We start from the raw sequence: 24,362 nt of genomic DNA, 5'->3' as shown, positions 1-24,362 counted from the left end.
GGTATATTTTTTGCGTAATTTTTCAGTCGTAATTCTACCTTTTTACCAAATTTTTTTCGCATGTTTTACACCACCGTGGATCCTTGTTCCTTCCATCTGCATCAATACAGAAAAGTTTCCTTATCCCTAGCCAGATCCCAGTCCCACAAACTGTTCCTGCGTTGCTGCTTCTCTCGTGAAATCCCACCTGATGGCCTTACCATCAAATTACTTATCTTTGGTTGCCACCCCTCCTTCCACATTGACCTCCACCTGTTCTGATTCTGTCAATCCATAACCATCACCAATGTAGTCCTGCAGAACCATATCAACCAAGCTCAAGCCTCTTTGAAGTACCTTCTCTCCATTCGCAAAGTTCTCCTGCTATGTTATCCCAAATTCCTGGAACCCATAACACACACTGAAACTCTTGCCCTGCAGGAACTTGAGCAACATGCAAAACACCACCTCAAAAGTCTCTCTATCGTGTTCACTTCCTATTCCCACCTCGGAGTACCACTGTCCACCACTTCAACAACCACCTCCAAACCTCCCCCATGTCCCCTCATAGCTGACTAACCCTGTCTCGCAGACCTACTACACTTACCCCACCCTCCAAAACTCACTCCCACCACCACACAGAACCCAGAACCTAAACAGGCTCGCAACACAGTAATGAACCTTTCCTCCAGAAGCCTTAGTCCCACAGAAATATCAGTTCTTTCCAAAGGCCTCACCTTTCGCCGCACTCCCTCATTCAGCCATGCAAAACTGGTTAAAGACCTTCACCTGGTTCCTACAGTGGAAACACTTTTTTGCCACCAACCCGATCAATCAGACTCGACCTAAGACCAATATTGAACCTTGCCTAACTCAGTTCACTCCTCTATCCAACTGTGATACACCCGCACCACCTCCAAACCACACCCTATTAACTTGCTAGGGTTTCTTAACCTCGAACCTTGCCTCAGCATCATTCCTCAAATCCCTCAACATGCAAACTAACCTTAAATCCACAGAAAGAACTGCAGGCCTCCATCTAAAACCTGATTCCGACCTTATAATCCTACCTGCAGACAAAGGCTCCACCACTGTTGTTTTGAACCGCATGGGTTATGTGGTGGAAGGACTCCGTCAGTTTACAGATACTCCCACTTACAAACCTTGCCACAGTGACCCCATTCCAGTAATCCAGCAGGATCTCAATTCACTACTTAAATCCTTAGGCCCATTCCATAACCTCTCCCCAGAGTCCATCTCTCTACTTACCACTACCACTCCCCCCACACTCCCACTTTCTACATGCTTCCTAAATTCCATAATCTCAAGCACCCAGGACACCCCATTGTGGCCAGTTACTGTCTCTCCACTGAGAGAATATCTGCTGAAATAGACTAACACCTTCACCCTATTTCCTGGCACCTATCTTCTTATATAAAAGATACCAACAGTTTCCTCCACCCACTCTCCACAGTTCCTGTCACTTTACCACACGGTGCCCTGCTCGTTACTACTATTCCCGGCAGGGTCAGGGATTTTCACCTGCACAAGGTGATTGTGCGTTTGTGTTGTCCTCATCATTTAATCATCATTCATGAAATTGGCGAGATTGGACTGAGCAAAGGTTGGGAATTTGTACGGGTGCTGATAACCGTGCAGTTGAGTGCCCCACAAACTAAATATCATTACCATCGTTACTATTGATGCCACCTCCCTGTGCACTAACATTCCTAGCCTTATTGCTATCAGAAACTACCTGTCCAGATGCCCTACTGACTCCAAACCAACTCAACCTCATTCCTAGTCACCATGACCAACTATATCCTCACCCACAATAACTTCTCCTTGGAAGGGATTATGTACAAACATATCCGGGGTACAAGTATGGGCACCATCCTATGCCAACCTATTCATGAGCAATCTAGAGGAATCCTTACTGAAAACCCAGAATCCTAAACCCCTCACCTGGTTCAGATTCATTGATGACATCTTTGCTATCCGGATTGAAGGTGAGGACACCATATACACATTCCTTCAGAACCTCAACAACTTCTACACCATTTGTTCACCTGGTCCTACTCACCCCAACAGGCCATCTTCCCCCCAGGGGGCTCGCGGTCCTTTCGTGAGTACGTGCGTGGCGAGCACGGGGCCCCGAGCTATTGCAGCCTTCCTTCTTTTTCCGGGCTGCATTTCTTTCCCTTCCCCTCCTTTCCTGTCCTTCATCCTTCCCTCCGACCTCTCCTCTCCCTCTCTTGGTGTCCCTACTTATGGTGTCCTTCCTTATGTTGGCCCTGCTATTCTCCTGGTTCTGTTGACCTTGCAATTCGGCCTTGTTCTGTAATTCCTTCATCCTTTTGGTATTCTCTGGTCCCCTCTGGGGTTTGACCTCCATCACTAAATTTTCTTCCGTAGTGTGAGCCATTTGGGGAAGAGCACCTTACCTAGTGTCTCCGGCGTGTGCCATCATCATTGATTCCATCGTTTCCTTTACGTCGTTGTTTGACGCTAGGGTCCATAGCCAGCACGGTAGCCAGCCCGTGTGGTGGGGTCGCTATGTACCCTTTTGGTTGAGCCCCCTGAAAACACAGGGATCACACGTCTGATACCTGAGCTGTGACCTCCTCATGTAAGCCTAGGAGTGGTTGCTTGTCGTCCTGGAGCATCGGAACTCTCAGCAATGGCCGCCATGCCAGACGGCCCTTGCTGTGGCTGGGTGGCGCCCATGAGGAGAGCCCCTGATCGGAGTGGGTGGTATCAGGGCGGACACTATGCTCATGAAACGCATAAGAGTCCACAACTCTGGCCGTTCTCCGGCCGTCTCTTTGACTGGAAAAGATTCTTCACGTGCTGCTTCCTCTGCCCCTTCCGCCTTCCCTTCCGTGGCTACCCCCTGGGAGGAGGGCCAGGCTCGTCGGCTGGGGGCGAAACCTTTCCCTCGCTATCTGGTTTGCGCCAGAACTGATGGGGATACTTTTACTCATACGAAACCTATGTTTTTTGTTGAACACATCGAAGACAAGTTTGGCGAGGTGGACTCTATCAGCAAGATGCGGTCTGGGTCGCTGTTGATTAAAACCGCTTCAGCTACCCAGTCTGCAGCTCTTCGTGCCTGTACCCATCTTGGTACGATTCCTGTGTCAATTACCCCACACCAGTCCTTGAACATGGTGCAAGGTGTAATTTTCCATAGAGACCTCCTCCTTCAATCTGATGAGGAACTTCGGGACAATCTAAGCCGGCGGGGTGTTCACTTTGTTCGGCGGGTTCAGAGGGGTCCGAAGGACAACCGCGTTGACACTGGTGCCTTTATCTTGGCCTTTGAAGGGGACACCCTCCCTGAGAAGGTCAAGATTATGGTCTATCGGTGTGACGTGAAGCCATACATCCCACCACCTATGCGATGTTTCAAGTGTTTGCGTTTTGGCCACATGTCTTCGCGCTGTTCGCAGGCCCCCCTCTGTGGTGACTGTGGACATCCGTTCCATGAGGGAAGTTCCTGTGTTCCCCCTCCTGTGTGCGTAAATTGTCGTGGAAATCATTCTTCACGGTCACTGGATTGCCCAGTGTATCAGAAAGAGAAAAAGATACAGGAGTATAAGACTCTTGATCGTCTCACCTATACCGAGGCCCGTAAAAAGTATACAAGCCTTCATCCAGTGACCCTGACAACTAGTTATGCTTCAGCAGTATCTTCACCCCCTCCTCCTCATTCCTTACCCCAGTCCCGAACCCCTTTCCTCCCCCCTCCCCCTGCGGTTCCCACACCATCCCCCCCGGGCACCGCTTCCTCTCCCCGGCTGGAGAAGTGTCCTGCTTCTTCGGCGTCTGCCGGTCATGGGCGCCCCTCGCGGGATCCCCCTTCCCGGCACCTTCCAGGCCAAAGGTCTGCTGCCACGCGGCCACCACGAGAACCACGGTCTGCGGGCCCTCAGATCGCCCGCTCTCTTTCTGTTCCCGATCTTGCTGTGGCTGGCTCCATTTTGTTGCACAGCCCTCCACGATCCCAAACAGAAAGAAAGAAGAAGCACAAGTCCCGGGACAAGGAGTCTCTGGTATCGCCAGAGGTCTCGTCCCCATCTTCACAACCTAACTCTGACCTGTTATTCATGGATGTCGCCCCCTCCTTGTCGGTGACGGGTGGTGACCCACCGGCATGACTGACATTAGCCTGTTCACCCCCCAATTGACTCATCGTTCTTTGGCTATCCAATGGAACTGTAATGGCTATTACCGTCACCTACCGGAGTTGCAATCCCTTCTTTCTTTTTACTCTGCGGCTTGTGTGGTTCTACAAGAAACTCATTTTACTGGTGGTCACTCACCAACCCTCCGTGGCTTCCGTGCTTTCTGTCGAAATCGGGTCGGCCCCCTACGGGCGTCTGGCGGAGTTTGCACGTTGGTCCGAACGGACATTGCCAGCACGTGGATTCCTCTCCAAACTACATTGGAAGCAGTTGCTGTTAGGATCCACCTGGACTCTGGAGTCACAATTTGCAATCTGTATCTCCCTCCTGACAGAACTCCTACACCTGGCTCCTTAAGTGCCCTCCTTCAGCAACTTCCTCCTCCCTTCCTTATACTTGGCGATTTTAATGCACATCATCCCTTGTGGGGCAGTGCATTTCCATCTAGTCGGGGTCATCTCATTGACCAGTTTATTACCGACCACGACTTGTGCCTTCTTAACGATGGCTCCCCTACCCATTTCAGTGCCGGTCATGGTAGCTTTTCTGCCATTGATCTTTCTCTCTCTTCTCCCTCCCTCCTCCCTTCCCTAAAATGGTCACCGCACGACGACCTTTGCGATAGTGACCACTTCCCGTTGATTCTCTCGCTCCCTTCCCGCTCCCCCATGGACAGATCACCTCGTTGGTCCTTCCAACGTGCCAATTGGCCTCTGTATACTGCACAGGTCGTTTTTTCTCCCTCATTGTCGGATGGTATTGATGATGTCATACGTGACATGTCTGACGCGATTGTTCACGCTGCTAGCCTTGCTATCCCGCGCTCATCTGGACCATTTCGCCGCCGGCAGGTCCCTTGGTGGAGTTCGGACATTGCCGTTGCCATCCGTGATCGCCGTCGAGCTTTGCAACACCTTAAGAGGCATCCATCCGTTGCCAATCTTATTACCTTTAAACGCCTTCGCGCAAAAGCCCGTTACTTAATCAAACGGAGCAAACGGATGTGTTGGGAACGCTTTGTTTCTTCCCTCGGTTCTGCTGTCCCTCTGTCGCGGGTATGGGCTACACTTCGCTCTCTCCAAGGTTGCCATCGGCAGTCTACCCTCCCGGGTCTTCACCTCCCGGATGGCCTTTGCACGGACCCGTGGGTTTCTCGCGGAACACCTTGCGACCCATTTTGCAACAGCGTCGGCATCAGCCTCCTATCCGGCTGCTTTCCTTCCCCAGAAACAGCGGGCCGAAGCTTCCGCCTTATGTTTTACCCCCAGCCAGTCAGAATCATACAACGACGCTTTTACTGAATGGGAACTTCTTTCCGCACTCTCCTCTTCTCATGATACGGCCCCTGGCCCAGACTTCATTCATAACCAACTGCTTCAACATCTCAGTGCTCCACAACAACAACATCTTCTCCGGGTATTTAACCGTATTTGGCTCCAGGGTGACTTCCCTTCTCAATGGAGGGATAGCATCGTGGTTCCCGTCATTAAGCCCGGTAAGAACCCCCTGTTCGTCGACAGCTATCGGCCAATTAGTCTGACGAACGTTGTTTGTAAGTTACTTGAACGGATGGTAGCCCGTCGGCTCACTTGGGTCCTCGAATCTCGGCGTCTGTTGTCCCCTTACCAGTGTGGCTTCCGAGAGGGACGGTCTCCGATCGATCATTTACTTCGCTTGGAATCCGCAGTTCGGCAGGCCTTTTCCCAGCGCCGCCATTTGGTTGCTGTATTTTTCGACCTTCGCAAGGCCTATGATACGGCTTGGCGCCATCATATCTTACTTACACTTCATGAGTGGGGTCTTCGGGGCCCACTCCCGATTTTTATCCGCCAGTTCTTGTTTCATCGTTCGTTTAGGGTTAGGGTTGGTACAGTTTTAAGTTCTCCGCGAACCCAGGAGAATGGCATCCCTCAGGGTTCCGTATTGAGTGTACTTCTGTTCCTCATTGCTATAGATGGACTTGTGGCCTCCGTCGGTCCTTTGGTCACTCCTGCTCTGTATGTGGATGATTTCTGCATTTGGGTTAGTTCCTCTTCGATGGCCGCTGCAGAGCGTCAGCTCCAGGGTGCTATACGGCGTGCCTCTGCATGGACCATCTCACACGGATTTCAGTTTTCTCCTTTAAAATCGCGAGTGGTCCACTTTTGTTGCCGTGTGACAGTCCACCCCAATCCAGAGCTCTATCTCAATGCACAACGATTACCTGTGGTCCCACAGTTTCGTTTCCTTGGCCTTCTTTTCGACAACAAGCTCACTTGGCTGCCTCATATCAGACGCCTGAAGATAGGATGTTTCCGTAAACTAAACGTCCTTCGCTTCCTTGCCCACACCTCTTGGGGTGCTGACCGTTCCACTCTCCTCCACCTTTATCGGGCCTTAGTGTTGTCTCGCTTGGACTATGGTTGTCAAGTTTACGGTTCAGCTGCCCCTTCTACATTGCACCTCTTGGATCCGGTCCACCATCGTGGTATCCGTTTGGCCATCGGTGCCTTCCCGACTAGCCCTGTAGATAGTCTCCTGGTTGAGGCTGGGATCCCCCCCCTTTCCGTTCGGCGCTCCCAGCTTCTGGTTTCGTATGCAATCGCTGTCCGTTCCTCTCCCACTCATCCTTCCTATTCTATCCTGTTCCCTGCCCAAGGAAGTCGCCCACCTGACTCCCGCCCTCGGGCGGGTTTACCGGTTGGGCTCCGCCTAGCGTCTCTTCGCCGTGACTTTCAGCTTCCTTCCTTTTCCTGTATCCCACGTTCCCTCCCCAACACACCTCCTTGGTTAGTTCCTCGGCCCCGAGTTCGGATGGATCTCTGCCGAGGTCCGAAAGATTCCGTTCCCCCGATGGTGTTCCGTTGTTTTTTCCGCCGCATTTTATCTGAGTTTCGGGATGCTGTTGTTTTTTACACTGATGGCTCTAAATCTGCTGATCGTGTGGGCTATGCCTTCACCTCCTCTGTAGGCATGGAAAATCATCTCCTGCCAAATGCATGTGGGGTGTTCACTGCGGAATTGATGGCGGTCTCCCGGGCCCTGGCCTTTATTAAACAGTCCAAGCTCAATCGCGTTTTGTTATGTACAGACTCAATGAGTGGCCTTCAGGCACTTGACCAGTGTTTCTCCCGTCATCCCTTGGTCTCCTCCATCCATGACCATCTCGCTGATCTCCACCATGCTGCTTGTTCTGTTAGCTTCCTTTGGGTCCCTGGCCATGTGGGCATCCAAGGAAATGAGCTTGCTGATCGTTTGGCTGGGGGAGCAGTCACTTACCCCCCATTCCCTGTCACCCCTCCTGTGGCGGATTTACGGCTTCATCTCAAATCCCACTTTGCGCAATCATGGGCCACATCCTGGGAGGCTACCTCCTTGTCTAATAAACTTCGTGCGATTAAGGTGACACCTGTCCCATGGCGTTCTTCCTTACGCCTCTCGCGAAAGGACTCAACCACCCTCTGTCGTCTTCGCATCGGCCATACCAGGCTGACCCATGGTTTTCTTTTGCGTGGTGAGCCACCCCCACTTTGTGGTTGTGGAGCTTTCCAGTCAGTGGCCCACATTTTGGTGGAATGCCCCCTTCTTTTAGCTCTGCGTACTAAGTACAGACTTCCCTGCACTTTACCCTTAATATTAGCAGACGATTCCCGGATGGTTGAACTGGTTCTCAGTTTCCTCCGTGCAAGTGGTTTTTATTCTCAGTTTTAAGGATTTTCATCTCCCTCTGGAGTAGGGGCAGGGCGGTGAGGGTTGGGATGTCTCCCACTGTAGGCTGTGCTTGGAGATTCCTGACTCCCCTCCCTGGCCATGTTCCTTCTTTTTTCCCTTTTACTGTTTTTATCGCCTTTTAGGTTTGTTTAATCCCTTTTACAATCCGCCCTTTTACACTCTGGCGGTTGAACGCTTTTAAATAGCATGTGGTCTTGCATGTACTGCTTCACAGGTGGGATATTTCCTCTCTTGAGTTTGCCCATTTACTGACTTCCCTCCTTGTGTTTTTATCATTGACGACACAACTGCACTTTTTTTTTTTTAGCCTTTTACCTTTTACCTTTATCGTTTTTGACTCTTCTGAGCTGTCCCTCTGTCGGAACTGACCGTCTTTGTAACAAGGGACTGATGACCTTGCTGTTTGGTCCCTTCAACCCCAATCAACCAACCAACCAACCAACAGGCCATCTTTGTACATGTTGACCTCCACTGCTGTTATAAAACCTACTAACCACCAGCGATATGTCCACTTCGACAGTTGCCACCCATTCCACACCAAGAAGTCCCTTCTGCACAGTCTAGCCACCCATGGTTATCGCTTCTGCAGTGATGAACAGTCCCTCTCAAAATATACTGAGGGTCTCACTGAAGCATTCACTGACAGCAGATTTCCTCCCAACCTTGTACAAAAGCACATCTCCTGTGTCTTATCTTTCCAGTCTCCCACCACCTCCCAAAGTCCCACATTCCGGCCACAGAGAAGCATTCCCCTAGTAACTCAATACCATCCGGGACTTGAGAAACTGAATTGCATTCTCCGCCAGGGTTCCGATTACCTCTTGTCGTGTCCTGAAATAAGAAATTCCCTGCCCACTATCCTTCCCACCCCTCTTACAGTGGTATTCCGCCGTCCACCGAACCTACACAATATACTCAACCATCCTTACACAACCCCTGCTCCTAATCCCATGCGTCATGGCTCATACCCCTGTAATAGACCTAGATGCAAGACCTGCCCCATACATCGTCCTTACGCCAACTACTCCAGTCTGGTCACTAACATCACTAATCCCATCAAAGGCAAGTATATCTGTGAAACCAATCGTGATTCACAAGCTAAGCTGCAACCAATGTACTGAATTCTATGTAGGCATGACAATCGACAAGCTGGCTGTCCACATGAATGGCCACTGACAAACTGTTTCTGAGAAAGAAGTGGACCACGCTGTTGCTGAACACAATGCTAAACATGATATCCCTCATCTCAGTGACTGCTTCGAAGCCTGTGCCATATGGATCCTTCCCACCATCAGCTTTTCTGAATTGCACAGGTGGAACCGTTCCCTGCAATACATCCTACATTCCCGTAACCCTCCTGGCATCAACCTTTGTTAGTCACGGTTCTCACCCTTCCAGCCCCCTCCCTGTTCCCATTCCAGCACTACACAGCCATCATTTCACTGCCACACCCAGTCTTTTAATTTCTTTTTGTTTTTCTCCTTTCCATTACGTATCTCCCCCCCTTCCCCCTTCCCCTTCCCCTTTCCCCTTTCCCCTTTCCCCTTTCCCCTTTCCCCTTTCCCCTTTCCCCTTTCCATCTTCTGACCTGCCTGCAGTCTAAACTGCAGCACTTCACTGTCTGCCACCCCTACCGTGCTGTCCCTCCCCACCCCAGCCTCCTCTTTACCCCCCACCCAGTTGCCACCCAAATAATGCGTTGGTGTTGCTGCTCGCACTATGGTTTCGGTTGTCAGAGACTGTGCAGGTGTGTGTGTGTGTGTGTGTGTGTGTGTGTGTGTGTGTGTGTGTGTGTGTGTGTGTGTGTGTGTGTGTGTGTGTGTTTTGCTGACAAAGGCCTTAATTGCCAAAAGCTAAAATTGTGTGAATCTTTTTGTTGTGCCTATTATGACTCAACATCTCTGCTATATGGTGAGTAGCAACTTTCCTTCTCTAATATTGACACATATGTCTGTATGATGATTGTGAAAAGAGAGGTTAGGAAAATATTTATTAAAATTATCATAATAAAGATGGTGTGTCACTTTTGAATTGCTGTTGGTTTTTGAAAACATTGAATACTTTATTTACATTAAGATGGGAGTGATATATTCCTCTTCAGTTTGAAACCTGCTCAAGCGACTTCTCTCTCTCGGAAAAAGTTTGTATATGCTGTACCACTTGATTTTCTATTTCTTCCCTGACTTTTCTCTGTTTTAATTTACTACCCCCTTGTCTCCTTGTACAAGATGAGGCCTTTCTGCATCTCTTTGGATAGTACCTGGATTTTCTTCTGAACTAACAAAAATATTTCATCGTATGTTCCTTTGCAAAGCTGCACCAGGACCTCACCCATCATGATGAATGGTTGCTTATCTCTTGCTCTGTGAAGGGCCATTGTTGGTACTATGATGTGATCTTTTACCTCGTGGTGCTTGTATCAACTCCCATCAAGTAATTCCCTTGCTTTTGAGTAGCTTCCAACTCATAAAAATCTTCAAACAGCCAATCTTTGTGTTTGTAGCTGTGGTTCTTGCTTTTGTACCTGCATGCACACTGGCTCTGTGGATTATACTTCGTGAATTTTCTTTATCACAATTCATGTTTTGGTCTTACGTCAATGTTGCTTTAGTGTAAACAATAATTTTAGTAATCAGTAGTAAGATTTACCTTCTGTGCTGGATGAGCTTTTGCAAGAATACATTTATCACTTCAACTTATGTATTCAGTCCCTCCATTTTCCAGCTTTTTTCTCATTGCAGCCACAGTACCTTCTCCTTTAATTTGTTCTTTCTTTCCATTTAGGCTGTTACAGACATCTGCAGCATCTACCTTGTTATCTAGCAGTAAGTGTGCGGAACAGAGTGCCTCATATTTTTGAGTGGAGCTATAAAGAATGTTAAAACCCAGAAGCTGCTGTGGTAATAACTCCCAAATATTTCACACAGACAGGAGCAGATCTTGATGTGCCGTGCAGCAATCTTCACAAGCCGTAAACAGATGCTATAGAGATGAGCATTTCAATCTTGACTTCATTGACAAAGCTATAGTTATGGCGTCCCGGCCACCCTTGGCCTGACTGTCCACAAGCAGCTGTCTTTCTCACTACTGTGCACATACTCTGCCAGGCACAACATACTCTCTCTGTTGCATGCTTCTAGGCAAAGAACTTCACCATCATCATACTGCCAATCTTAAAAAATAGTGCCACAATCGATGCACAGTGACAGACAGCTTGTATAATGTTGTTTAAATGCAACATTATATGCAGCAGAAAACATAATGTGAATTTTATGATTAGTTTCATCAGATATAGACTCTTCAGTACCGAATATTAAATCATGAGTATTTATAACATGTAGTATTACATTATGTTAATTATAGGCAGGATTAAATTAACCGCCTACAATAGTGATAACTCCATATGACAATTCTTATTACCCTGTTCCATCTTCTGTTTAAAACTGTTAGTACATGTTTTATGAACAATAGTTTTCTTCTTTTTGCAAATGCTTGAACAAAAGTTATATTCATGTAATTTATGTGTAGTGTATTAAAATAAGTGATGTGAACTGAAAATAAAAATATGACCGTAAATGTGTGTAATGGGATTCTGGTGTCGCAAATAGTATGCTAATCAGGTGGGCTGTAACATTACAACTCGAATACATTTATAGATGACTTTCTTCATGTATTTATGATGTTAATATATTTATGTTTTTCACTTTACTATATACAATGGCAATTGACATTTGTGTTTTTCTATTAGTAATGCCATTACTTTGTCTTTCAGGTACGGGAGCGCACCGAACGTGATGGTATCATTGAACAGAAAACAAATCAGTTAAAAGAGCAGCACAAAGTTTTGCAGGATATGGAGTCTAATTTAAATGAGAAGCAGATTCAAATTGATTCATTACGCTCTTTAGTTATGACAAGAGACTCGGCTATAATGTCTTTGGAAGCTAAATATACTTCAGCCAAAGTGAGTGCAAGAAGTATGGAACTGAAGCTTGATGCATCGGAGAGAGAGATTCAAAGGCTAAAAGATGAGGTAAGCTTTTAACTTCTGTTATTTATTATGCATACAGACATTAGTCCTTTCAGAACCAATAAGTTTAAGGCCTGCTGTATAAACCAATTGACCTTGGATTATTACAGAAAATGATGGCATATCAAGCTGTTTAGAAATCTGGTTGTTTAAATATTAATTCTAAATTATATTGCCATGCAGTGAAGTTGTATGAGCTTCGACAGAAAATTTTGTGATTAAGTAAAGTTCAACCACTATGATAAATTCACAATATAGTCGCATTATAAAACATGACTTTTGTTTAGCGCAAATAATAGTTAAAAAAAGAAGTAATGAATCAAGTTACTAACACAAAGCTTTAAGGAAATATGTGAATACACGATTCTGTCATTATCAACTACGTTAGGTAAGGGTACAGATAGTAACTGATATATCAATTAACATGATTAGTTTGACATTTCATACACACTTAGAACCAGCGAAAGGCAGGGAAGCTTGAAATATTTGCTGTGAAAAATTAGACAGCAGCCAGTAATGATTGCACACTTCTTACAAAGATGTTCTCTAGAGGCAGAGAGCACACAACTCGCATTAAATTTTTAGCTACAAGACAACTGCCTAAATTGGTATATCAACTGCGTGCATATTGGTGATAGATGAGTAATACGTGCATGTAATTCAGTTTGTAATTAAAAGATGGTGGCTCAGTGGTTGTATCGTGGAATGTGGTTTGATGTAGTCTGGTTCAACACCACATCAGTTTTGGATCCCACTCCATCCAGTTTACACTTCATTCGCCTCTGGGAATGTTTGTTAATGTACAACCTCAGAGTCACATGCTGCAGAACTGCAGCATTTGAGTTACACAGTACATTGTTGCTGTCTGTGCATTATGACTAGATTCTGGCACTGGAGATTGTGTAATAGAAGCATGTGTTGCCTTTTGCATATATGCATGTAATTAGGTAATTTTCAGTTAAATATATGCAATGTACTGGTGTCACAGCTTTCTTATCAAATTGACATTAATACACACTGTTTTGTCTTAATTTACATTGCCATCATCAAGGAGAACAATATTTTCATTTGAAGTTACTCATGATTTCATTTACTGATTTGAATATGCTGAAAAGTGCATTGTTGTTTAAATTTGTGTAATTAAAATGTATACACATCACTGCATGTAACTTTGGAATAAAAATCTGCGTTGTTCATCGTAAGCGTTGTAGCTTCATGCCTGCAATTAGCTTCTGCCTATTTTCAATAACAGTAGGTCTAATGAAATTCTCGCTTTCAGTTCTATGCACATCAGCTTTGAAAAGTTTTTATAATCTTTGTTCCAGTTTACACATCATTTGTAAATGTATTGAAATAAATGTAATAATCAGACACCAGAACTTTTTCAGAATGCATTTTTAAATGTGTTAAATCTATCTACAATTTGAACATGAATTCACAAGATCTACTACTTTGTGATTGATACGTTGCAGTTTTGTGTTGGTTTTTCTGCCTTTACTTCGTATCCATTGTGTCCTAACTGACACACGCTCATTTCTTATACACAAAGATTTCGTGTGGCTCATGTTTTGTAAAATAGCTAGCAACTGCAGATGCTATAGCTCCTGGTTCAGGACTTTTTCACAGTGATGTGCAGTATGCGTTCTTGAATTTGCAGATTGTGAACTCTCATGCTGAGAAGCTGCAGAGGTACCTCAAATTATCAGAAACATAAAAAAGAGAAAGTGAACACTATCCTTGGTATTGGGTTCTTAATTCTAACTGCATTTTTAAATTTTTTATTTATTTTTAAAAAGAATTTTCTGGCTGAAGTTCCAGTACCAGTGAAATATGAAAGTATTTTGACTGCATCTTTCTTGTTACTTTTTAGGCCTTATATTCTAGCATTGCAAAATAAGATATAGTTTTTAGGTAATGCAGAAATGATCTTCCTAATGAAAGGATTTGAAAGAGTTCACTGGAAACACTTTTGGAAAGTAGTAAGACAATGGAATTTTATTGTCAAAGAGCTTGTGTTGGTAAGAGAGTTTGTATTGGTAAGTTGTCATGCATAAAGTTTCAGGTAAAATTTACATTCTTTTCAAGAGGCCCATTTCCAGAGTAACTTGTTGTTCCAGCAGGCAAATGCTATTTAAGAACTTGCACATAAGCAAACCACTGATAGGTTGTGGACAGGTGTAGTAATTGCTATACTGTAATTAGAACCAACCATACATACTAAATGAACACAGTTACCATTATACATAAAACAAACCCTTCACCTTGCAAATTGTTCGTGCCCTGTAGAAATGAATAATGTATGGTTAAGCATAATGTTTCACAATCAGTACTGTTGTCCTATACACAACATGATAAAAAAATTTCTAAGTTCTCATTTTAAATTCCTTGCCTCTGATGAATTTTTACCTTTCACATAGAGTTGTTTATAGTTCTGCATCATAATTCTTAGCACTTAGTAAGTAGGAGGTCTGTGTGGCATGCCAGAATTTGATTTGAAAAGTAGATTTCTTTCAAAAAATTGTACATTATTTGTAGTAGGTGTTGATATTAATCATGGCAGGAGCAGACTTCCATTTCTGTTTGACATCTCTGGTTGGCACAGCATATCTGTGTAAGTTCTGGACTAGGTAAATAATTTATTTGCAACACAGGATGCATACAGTTCAATGCATTAAGACATATTCCCTGTAATTTCTTGCTTTCTTCTTCTGTGTATCACTACTGTGTTTTGTACTTCTTACCCTAGTAATAATGCTACTTGTATAATGATTTTATTCGAAGAATTTATCTTAAAGTACAATTTTTGGAGCACATTTTGTGTCCACAAAATGCACCCCATCTTCCTCTCCACCCTCTTCACCCTTCTGGCCTCTCTTTGTGCCAGTGAAATAAAATTGTGCTTTTTTGATGCAGGATCGCCAGTTTGATACTATCTTGTTTTTGACCTGAAATGGTGGTCCAAATCTTGTGCAATCTGACAAATAAGTACACAAAGTAAATAATTTATTTTTAAAACAGCCCAAGCATTCATGAAGAATCAGTTTTTGCACTTGTCTTTCATTTTAATTAAAAAATTGCAGCATTGCACAAAGACAGCTTTCTTATATGGTATTTTGTCCTTCCTGTGATCTATATTACAGTTGTTGTTCTAATATTCGTAGGGTGTCAGCTATTTCATATACTTTAAATCTGCTAATTTAACTGTACGGTGTTGTGTATTTGCTCCATGTAGTCATCTTGGTTGAAATTGGAGTTGCCAAATATATATAAAAACTGGAAAAAAAGCAAATTTAACTGGTTGAAACATTACAAAATTGCAAATAACAAGCAACTACTCTTACATGATAATCTAGTAACAAAGTGTTTCACCAGTTTCCATCATATTACCTGCTTCTTTTTAGCCAAGAATAGATGCTGGTTTCCTATCATTTTTGGTTGAATGTTCAACAAATGTGCCCTTACTGTGATACATCGAAGATTACAAAAAACAAGTGAGTTTATCATGAATGATTCTGCAGAACACATGAGGGTAGGTGCTAGTCTTTGTTACCCTTAGCCCCAGTGAGAGTTTTTGATGATGCAGCAACCAAAGTTACATGTGTTATGGGCAGTATATTTTTAAAAAAACCAGAGCAACATGCATGGTCATCTTGTATGTCAGCAGTTCATTATAGAAGTTAAATGCTATCATTCTAGTGCGGTGTGTGTTTCCACTTTATAAATTATACAAAAATTACACACATTCATTGTAACATTTATTTAATGCTTCACACATGTGCTGTAAGACATCTGTACATATTGCTGAATGGTTTATTTAGCACAGTAGCAAAATCACATATTGGTGAACTGTCAGTTGCTTTGTTATTCTCAATGAGTTTAAAAAAAATTTGTATAAATTGTGTTGTTGTTGTGGTCGTCAGTCCTGAGACTGGTTTGATGCAGCTCTCCATGCTAATGTATCCTGTGCAAGCTTCATCATCTCCCAGTTCTTACTGCAACCTACATCCTTCTGGATCTGCTTAGTGTATTCATCTGTTGGTCTCCCTCTATAATTTTTACCCTCCACGCTGCCCTCCAATGCTAAATTTGTGATCCCCTGATGCCTCAGATGATGTCCTACCAACTGGTCCCTTGTTCTTGTCAAGTTGTGCCACAAACTCCTCCCCAATTCTATTCAAAACCTCCTCATTAGTTATGTGATCTACCCATCTAATCTCGTATAAATTATATTTTTGTAAATTTCTCTGAAATTTTCCTTTATTTACGAGTGGGACAGGAAAGAAAATGACTAGTAGTTGTATAATATATCCACCGTTAATAAAGGTGGCTTGCGGAGCATTTATGTAGTCATAGAAGTACCTCATCTTGTTGAAATTGTCCTTTGCACTTAGACACAATTGCATGTTTAGTCTTGTAATGCCATTTATGTCATACTCTTTTGAAACGGAGCTAAGTTTGTTGCATTTCAAGCGTATGGGATTTGTTTTAAACTCCAAGTTTACTAATTGATGCCATTCCAAGTTTTCATCTGGAGCTGAAACAAATATTTTTATTTATTTTTATTTTAAGTCGAAAACTAAGGCAGAAAAGAAAGTGGAAACACATTTATAATCTGCAGATGAAACCCTTTCTTATGATACTTCGCATGACCCAGCAGCCTTGTTTTTTAATTTCAATCCTCCACTTTAGCTTCTTTTGCTGTTAATGATTTTTGGAACTGTTCTAAATTTCAAGTTATTAGTTACTGAAAAGAAGACGAGAGAGGAGGGGGAGGGGGGCGGTGGGGTGATTCCTTTCCTACCTTCCTAAAGCAGAACCCTTAAACATCACCAATAAAATATTATTACAATTTGTTATTTGTTTATTTTGTGCCAATACATTTAATAATAGGTACTAAGACAAAAGCCAGTTCTAATGTCGGTTGATATATCTATCCACTGTAATTGAATACATAAAGCCAAGCCTACTAAAATTAAAGACAAATGTCACAGATTGTTGATAATAATAAAAACTAGGTTTACTTACTCGAACTGATAGTAGGTCTTGGGTGATCAAATGTGCATCACTTATACACAAAAAGAGATCTAAGATTAAGGATAGCAGGGCTGAGAGTTCTATGGAATTTATTGGCTATGTCTGACGCTTGTCTCACCTGTGCAGCGGACAAATGAATTCTGTTCCGCAGTTCATACTCTTCCTGTGTGATGATTGCTTATCGCTAAGACGGGTTGTATATATTCAAGATAGCACACGGTATCTCCCCCTCCCCCCCCCCCCCCCCACCCCCTTCCTCTCTCTCTCTCTCTCTCTCTCTCTCTCTCTCTCTCTCTCTCTCTCTCTCTCCCTCCCTCTCCCTCTCTCTCCCTCTCTCTCCCCCCCCCCCCCTTTTTATGTGAAACAGAAGGTAAACATTTTGTCTGTATGAAACTACTTCACGGACCACAAGCTAGCACCCCTTGGTCCATGTGTGACACACCGGTCAAAGAGTTGTCACCCATCCTTTAATCAAATCGCACCTGTGAAAGACCGGCACGTAGCTCCTTAAATTTTAATCAGATACATTTGGACGGGAATCTTTATTTATGTAACACATTTAATTCTTTTTGTGAACATTATCGATAAACATATAAATAACTAAATTGAATTGTATACTAATTGCTTCCATTGTTTAATTAATTCACAGGTTAATATGATGAAGGCTCAGATGAAATCTGGGAAACAGAGAAGCAGGGACAATGCTGGTGGAGATAATGCAGCACCTACTTCATCTAAAAACAAATGGTGTTATTGTGTTGACAACAGGTCTTCGCAAAAAAAGGGAGGAGATCTTGAAGAAAATGAGTTTGTAAAAATGCACATGAGTGAACTGCAAGCAATGAAAAACAGACTTGCAACAGCTGAAGAAACAGAAAAGAAACTGAGTGGCAAATTGGAATATTCTGAGAGCAAACTTAAGGATGAGAAACAGCATGTAGCAGAACTTGAAAGTCACGTAAATGATATTACCCAGAAACTGAAAGACATTCAGCTGAAGCACCATCAGGCAGAGGAAAAGATTTGTAAAATGGAGAATTCATATAGAACTGCATGCCACACACTTCAAGAATCCATACGAAAGTCTAAAGAACTTAAAAAAGAAAATGAGCAGCTGAAAGAGTTGGATAAGAAAAGAAAAACAGAGATGCAACAAATGGCAACAAAATTAACTGAGGCTTACAGTCAGGCCAAGTCTGGGCAGAAGCAGCCAGCAGAAGCACATTATCTGCAAACTGGTGTACAAATGGAGCAAGATGCACAGGTGAGTTAATTATTACTTTAATTATTTGTCAAACAATGGAAAGTCCAGGATGGAGTAACAACAATATTATGGAAAAGATATGTTGCTACTCACCATATAGAAGAGAGGAGACATTGAGTCGTGGACACACACAATGGAAAGACTGTTGTATTTGGCCAGAGATTGAGGACACCATACTCACATTCCTTGAGAACCTCAACACCTTCTTCCCCATATGCTTCACTTGGTTCTCCTCAACCCAACAAGCTACCTCCCTCAATGTTGACCTCCACCTCAAGGGTGGCCCTATCAGTACCTCTGTCCATATTGAACCTACCAACCACCAGCAATACATCCACTTTAACAGTTGCCACTTATTCTGTACCAAGGAGTCCCTTCCATGTGCCCTAGCCAGCCAGGGTCATCACATCTGTAGTGGCAAGTGGTCTCTTTCCAAATATACAAAAGGTCTTACTGAGGCAGCTACAGATCAAAATTATCACTTCCAACCTTGTACAGATGATCTCCCGTGCATTCCCCCCCCCCCCCCCCCCCCCCGCCCCCCCCCCCCTCACCACCACCACCACCACCACCACCACCACCACCACCACCACCACCACTAGTACACCAGTGTGATTGCACTTGTTTCCTACCCCCATCAAAGGCAGGACTACCTGTGAAAACAGTTATGTGATCTACAGACTAACCTGCAACAACTGTGTTTCTGTCTACATGGGCATATAGCTGACAGGCATGTTTTTCTGAATGAATGGCCACCGATAAACTGTGGCCAAGAGACAGCTGGATGACTAAGCTACTGAGCATGCTGTCCAACACTGTGTGCTTCACTTCGGCTACAACTTTACAGCTTGCACCATCTGGACCATTCATAATGGCACCAGCTATTCTGAACTGCACAGGCAGTAAGTCCTATGTTCCCATAAACCCTGGCCTCCTTCCCCCTGGCTGAGTCACGGCTAGTTCCTGTCCTCCACCTACCTGTCCCCCTTCTCTGTACCTATTCCAGCACTACAGAGCCTTCTATTCCACCAAGGCATCCACTAATCTTTTTTCCCCCTTTTCTACTTCTAAGCATTTCATCTACTTATCAAAAAACTCGCACTTGCACAAAAATGTGACAGTGGAGTTGGACTATAGTTGTAGGATAAAGGATAATTTAATTATCAACAATGTAGGAAAAGATAGATTGCTACTTACCATAAAGATGACACACTAAGTTGCAGACAGGCACAATTAAGACACTTACACATAAGCTTTCGACCACAGCCTTTGTCAGAAAAAGGGAAACACACACCAATGCACTTTGGTCCAAGCTGATAGAATCTGTGGTCATGTGTGCATGAGGTGTGCTTGCTTGTGTGATCGAATGGTTTGTGTTTCCCTTTTCCGAAGAAGGTGTGGCTGAAAGCATATGTGTAAATGTCTTTCAATAGTACCTGTCAGCAACTTAATGTCATATGTGTGGTAAGTAGCAATCTATCTTGTCCTACATTGTTGATAGTTCTACCTGGAATTCCCATTATTTGTAGAATTAAATTATATTAGTAATTGACACTTAATTGCCTATTTGCACGAAAACATTTTATGATGTCAATGTATCCCTTACAGTTTACAGTATCTGCTGTTTGACTGTCATCATTCTTCCTGCTTTGCTGTTCTTTTGGTGGTGGAATGGTACCAGTATTGAGTGGTGATCACATTTCTTATGACAGAAATCATTCAACTATTTCTGTCTAAATCGTGGTTCATTGTCATAAACTATGATATGGTGAAGGACTTTAGTTCTCATTATCACCCATTGACCACTGTGTAAAAGGCTAGAATTTGCTGTCCCAACACTGTGGGAAGGCCAACACAATGCTGTTGATCATTGGTGGTGGAAGTTATTACACTTAGTTAGTTGTAATATATCAGTAAGAAGGCATGAAGCTGTGTATCCAGATGGTATTTTACTGACCATTCTATGCATATTCACCTGGCAACCTTTGCTACGACTGGGTCATCACATGTAACGTGAGTGATGGTCTCTAATGTTATTGGGAAGTAGTAGTTGTCTTGCTGAAGCTCTAAAACTAATTGCAAGTAGACAGCTTATTTCTTGTTAAATACTGGATCCTCTTTGGTGGGCAACCTGTACAGAGCTTCAGTGATTGTATGTTTCCCAGTTAGGTTGTAGTGTCACATCTGAACAACATATTTAGGAATAAAGCCCAGTGTTGCAGTCTTTGAGCTCTTTACTGAGCTAGTTGGCCTGGAGCCAGATAATACAAGGAGTGGTTTAGGATTGGTGACCAAATGTGATTTCCCTTCCGGAACACAAGAGAAGCTAATGGCACTTGCAACAAATTGGATCAACTCTTATCAACTTCCATGGTCCCATCCAGTGGCACCTCCTGTGCAAGTTTCAAGTGGCACTAACTTCTCTAACAGTACTTGCATCTCCAGAAATAAGTATGTGGAGTACAAATTGAAGCAAAGTTGGATAATTTTTGAAGAGATAGAGACAGTGTGTTTAGCCAACGTTTACAGAAAGGTATCTTCTGAAAACACTTTTAAACTGTTTACATTGGAAAAGACAGTGTTCCGAACCATCTAAAAAAGGAGGTTTTGGATTTGCAGTGCAACCATATAAAGCCCTAAAAAGCTGCAACGTGGGTTGCCTACTGAAACAATGCCCATCTTTTGCTGGTACTCAAATCTGACATCTTTTATCATGTTCTACAATTGAGGCACTGAGAACTGTAAGGACCTAAATCACACAATCATAGATTTTGAGAGAGTAGAACGTATGTGTGCTCCTGACAGGTACACATTATTTATGTGAACATTCACAAAAAGCTGACTCGCAGATTTCTCATATATTCAGTTCCATATGGGCCCAGTAAACTGAAAGAACCAGAGGTTGTACAGAGTTTCAGAGAGAGCATAAGGGAACAATTGACAGGAATAGGGGAAAGAAATACAGTAGAAGAAGAATGGGTAGCTCTGAGGGATGTAGTAGTGAAGGCAGCAGAGGATAAAGTAGGTACAAAGACGAGGGCTGCTAGAAATCCTTGGGTAACAGAAGAAATATTGAATTTAATTGATGAAAGGAGAAAATATAAAAATGCAGTAAATGAAGCAGGCAAAAAGGAATACAAACGTCTCAAAAATGAGATCGACAGGAAGTGCAAAATGGCTAAACAGGGATGGCTAGAGGACAAATGTGAGGATGTAGAAGCTTATCTCACTAGGGGGAAGATAGATACTGCCTACAGGAAAATTAAAGAGACCTTTGGAGAGAAGAGAACCACGTGTATGAATATCAAGAGCTCAGATGGCAGCCCAGTTCTAAGCAAAGAAGGGAAGGCAGAAAGGTGGAAGGAGTATATAGAAGGCTTATACAAGGGCGATGTACTTGAGGACAATATTATGGAAATAGAAGAGGATGTAGATGAAGACGAAATGGGAGATACGATACTGCGTGAAGAGTTTGACAGAGCACTGAAAGACCTGAGTCGAAACAAGGCCCCCGGAGCAGACAACATTCCATTAGAACTACTGACGGCCTTGGGAGAGCCAGTCATGACAAAACTCTACCAGCTGGTGAGCAAGATGTATGAGACAGGCGAAATACCCTCAGACTTCAAGAAGAATATAATAATTCCAATCCCAAAGAAAGCAGGTGTTGACAGATGTGAAAATTACCGAACTATCAGTTTAATAAGCCACGGCTGCAAAATACTAACGCGAATTCTTTACAGACGAATGGAAAAACTGGTAGATGCAGACCTCGGGGAGGATCAGTTTGGATTCCGTCGAAATGTTGGAACACGTGAGGCAATACTGACCTTACGACTTATCTTAGAAGAAAGATTAAGAAAAGGCAAACCTACGTTTCTAGCATTTGTAGACTTAGAGAAAGCTTTTGACAATGTTGATTGGAATACTCTTTTTCAAATTCTAAAGGTGGCAGGGGTAAAATACAGGGAGCGAAAGGCTATTTATAATTTGTACAGAAACCAGATGGCAGTAATAAGAGTCGAGGGGCATGAAAGGGAAGCAGTGGTTGGGAAAGGAGTGAGACAGGGTTGTAGCCTCTTCCCGATGTTATTCAATCTGTATATTGAGCAAGCAGTAAAGGAAACAAAAGAAAAATTTGGATTTGGAGTAGGTATTAAAATTCATGGAGACGAAGTAAAAACTTTGAGGTTCGCCGATGACATTGTAATTCTGTCAGAGACTGCAAAGGACTTGGAAGAGCAGTTGAACGGAATGGACAGTGTCTTGAAAGGAGGATATAAGATGAACATTAACAAAAGCAAAACGAGGATAATGGAATGTAGTCAAATTAAATCAGGTGATGCTGAGGGAATTAGATTAGGAAATGAGACACTTCAAGTAGTAAAGGAGTTTTGCTATTTAGGAAGTAAAATAACTGATGATGGTCGAAGTAGAGAGGATATAAAATGTAGACTGGCAATGGCAAGGAAAGCGTTTCTGAAGAAGAGAAATTTGTTAACATCGAATTTAGATTTATGTATCAGGAAGTCGTTTCTGAAAGTATTTGTTTGGAGTGTAGCCATGTATGGAAGTGAAACATGGACGATAACTAGTTTGGACAAGAAGAGAATAGAAGCTTTCGAAATGTGGTGCTACAGAAGAATACTGAAGATAAGGTGGATAGATCACGTAACTAATGAGGAGGTATTGAATAGGATTGGGGAGAAGAGAAGTTTGTGGCACAACTTGACTAGAAGAAGGGATCGGTTGGTAGGACATGTTTTGAGGCATCAAGGGATCACAAATTTAGCATTGGAGGGCAGCGTGGATGGTAAAAATCGTAGAGGGAGACCGAGAGATGAGTACACTAAGCAGATTCAGAAGGATGTAGGTTGCAGTAGTTACTGGGAGATGAAGCAGCTTGCACAGGATAGAGTAGCATGGAGAGCTGCATCAAACCAGTCTCAGGACTGAAGACAACAACAACAACATGGGCCCAAAACACAAAGCATAATTTTGTTGTTCTGCAGAGCTCAATTTTTATCTAAGACTGCCAATGTAATTTAGTTGAAAGTATATTTTTGTTTTAATGTACAAGTTTGCACAAATTAATTTCCCATCTTCAGAAGCCTATAACATAAGGGATATTACCAATCAGCAATGTAGTAAAAGACAGATTGCTACTTACCGTAAAGAAGACACATTAAGTTGCAGTGAGGCGCACACACACACACACACACACACACACACACACACACACACACACACACACACAAAAGAAAATTGAGTTGCATTAACTTTGTAATTAATGTGACAATTGAAGAAGGAAAAGTAGATATTATATGTGCAAACGAATTTGACACTCAGTGAGATGGCTGATAGGAGTGACTGTAAAGGCATTTCCCATTTACAGTCGCTCCCATCAGCCAGCGCGCCGGGTGTCAACTTTGTTTGCATGAGTAATACTCATGTATGTACTCTTGTCTACTAAGGTCATGCTGTGCTCAATATGCACATAAAAGAGGTGCAATGTGTAGAATTTAATTAAAATCCTAATCCAAAATCGTGTGTGTGTGTGTGTGTGTGTGTGTGTGTGTGTGTGTGTGTGTGTGAGCGCGCGCGCGCGCTATAGGAGACCGTGGCAATCACGGGGGATTCACCCGTGTTGTTAGTTGCACCCTGCTGTTTCATGGTGTTGTGCACGGATGGATGTCGGAACTTTTCCACAGTGAACATCTTCATCATTCATTCAGGTGAGGACACAATTGCCGGCCCACTAAAATCCTGCACTTGCTTACTCAGTTGAACTTCGCTTCTAGAGACAGACAATATCTTCAAAGCCCAAAAACTGCTTAAAGCTACGCTTCTCCATGGATACCCTGTTTGTGTAGAGGCTCATCGAACACTGAATTCTTCACATGGTGTCATATACACTCTTCTGCTTGGTGATATGACTGAGGTAGTTATACAATATTACCTCTCTGATCAGGGAGTAACTGCAGCCCATCAGGTTATAAAGCTGGTAGATTCGGAATTCATGCCTACCTGCACCTATTCTTAATGTTCGTTTGAGCGGAGCTCCCATCAAAGATAAAGGCAGGCTGTGAAGTTGTTATTGTCAAACCTGGCATACGAAAGACTCCAATGCGTTGATACCAATGACAGAATGATAGGC

At 43.3% G+C, this 24,362-nt stretch overlaps 1 protein-coding gene across 9 annotated transcripts in view; it reads left to right on the top strand.

The window, feature by feature from the left end:
• Positions 1-24,362, top strand: part of LOC126273053 (centrosomin-like) — a 420,328-nt gene that overhangs the window by 323,128 nt on the left and 72,838 nt on the right. For all 9 annotated transcript variants that reach the window (XM_049976456.1, XM_049976455.1, XM_049976451.1 and 6 more), the window contains 2 exons: positions 11,650-11,910; positions 17,591-18,205. In XM_049976456.1, the coding sequence (XP_049832413.1) occupies positions 11,650-11,910; positions 17,591-18,205 (876 nt within the window). The remainder of the gene's footprint in view (positions 1-11,649; positions 11,911-17,590; positions 18,206-24,362) is intronic.

Source organism: Schistocerca gregaria, chromosome 5 (genome assembly GCF_023897955.1).
Source record: "Schistocerca gregaria isolate iqSchGreg1 chromosome 5, iqSchGreg1.2, whole genome shotgun sequence".
Taxonomy (NCBI): Eukaryota; Metazoa; Arthropoda; class Insecta; order Orthoptera; family Acrididae; genus Schistocerca; species Schistocerca gregaria.
The sequence above is the reverse complement of the archived record's forward strand: the minus strand, read 5'-3'. Positions and strand labels throughout refer to the sequence as shown.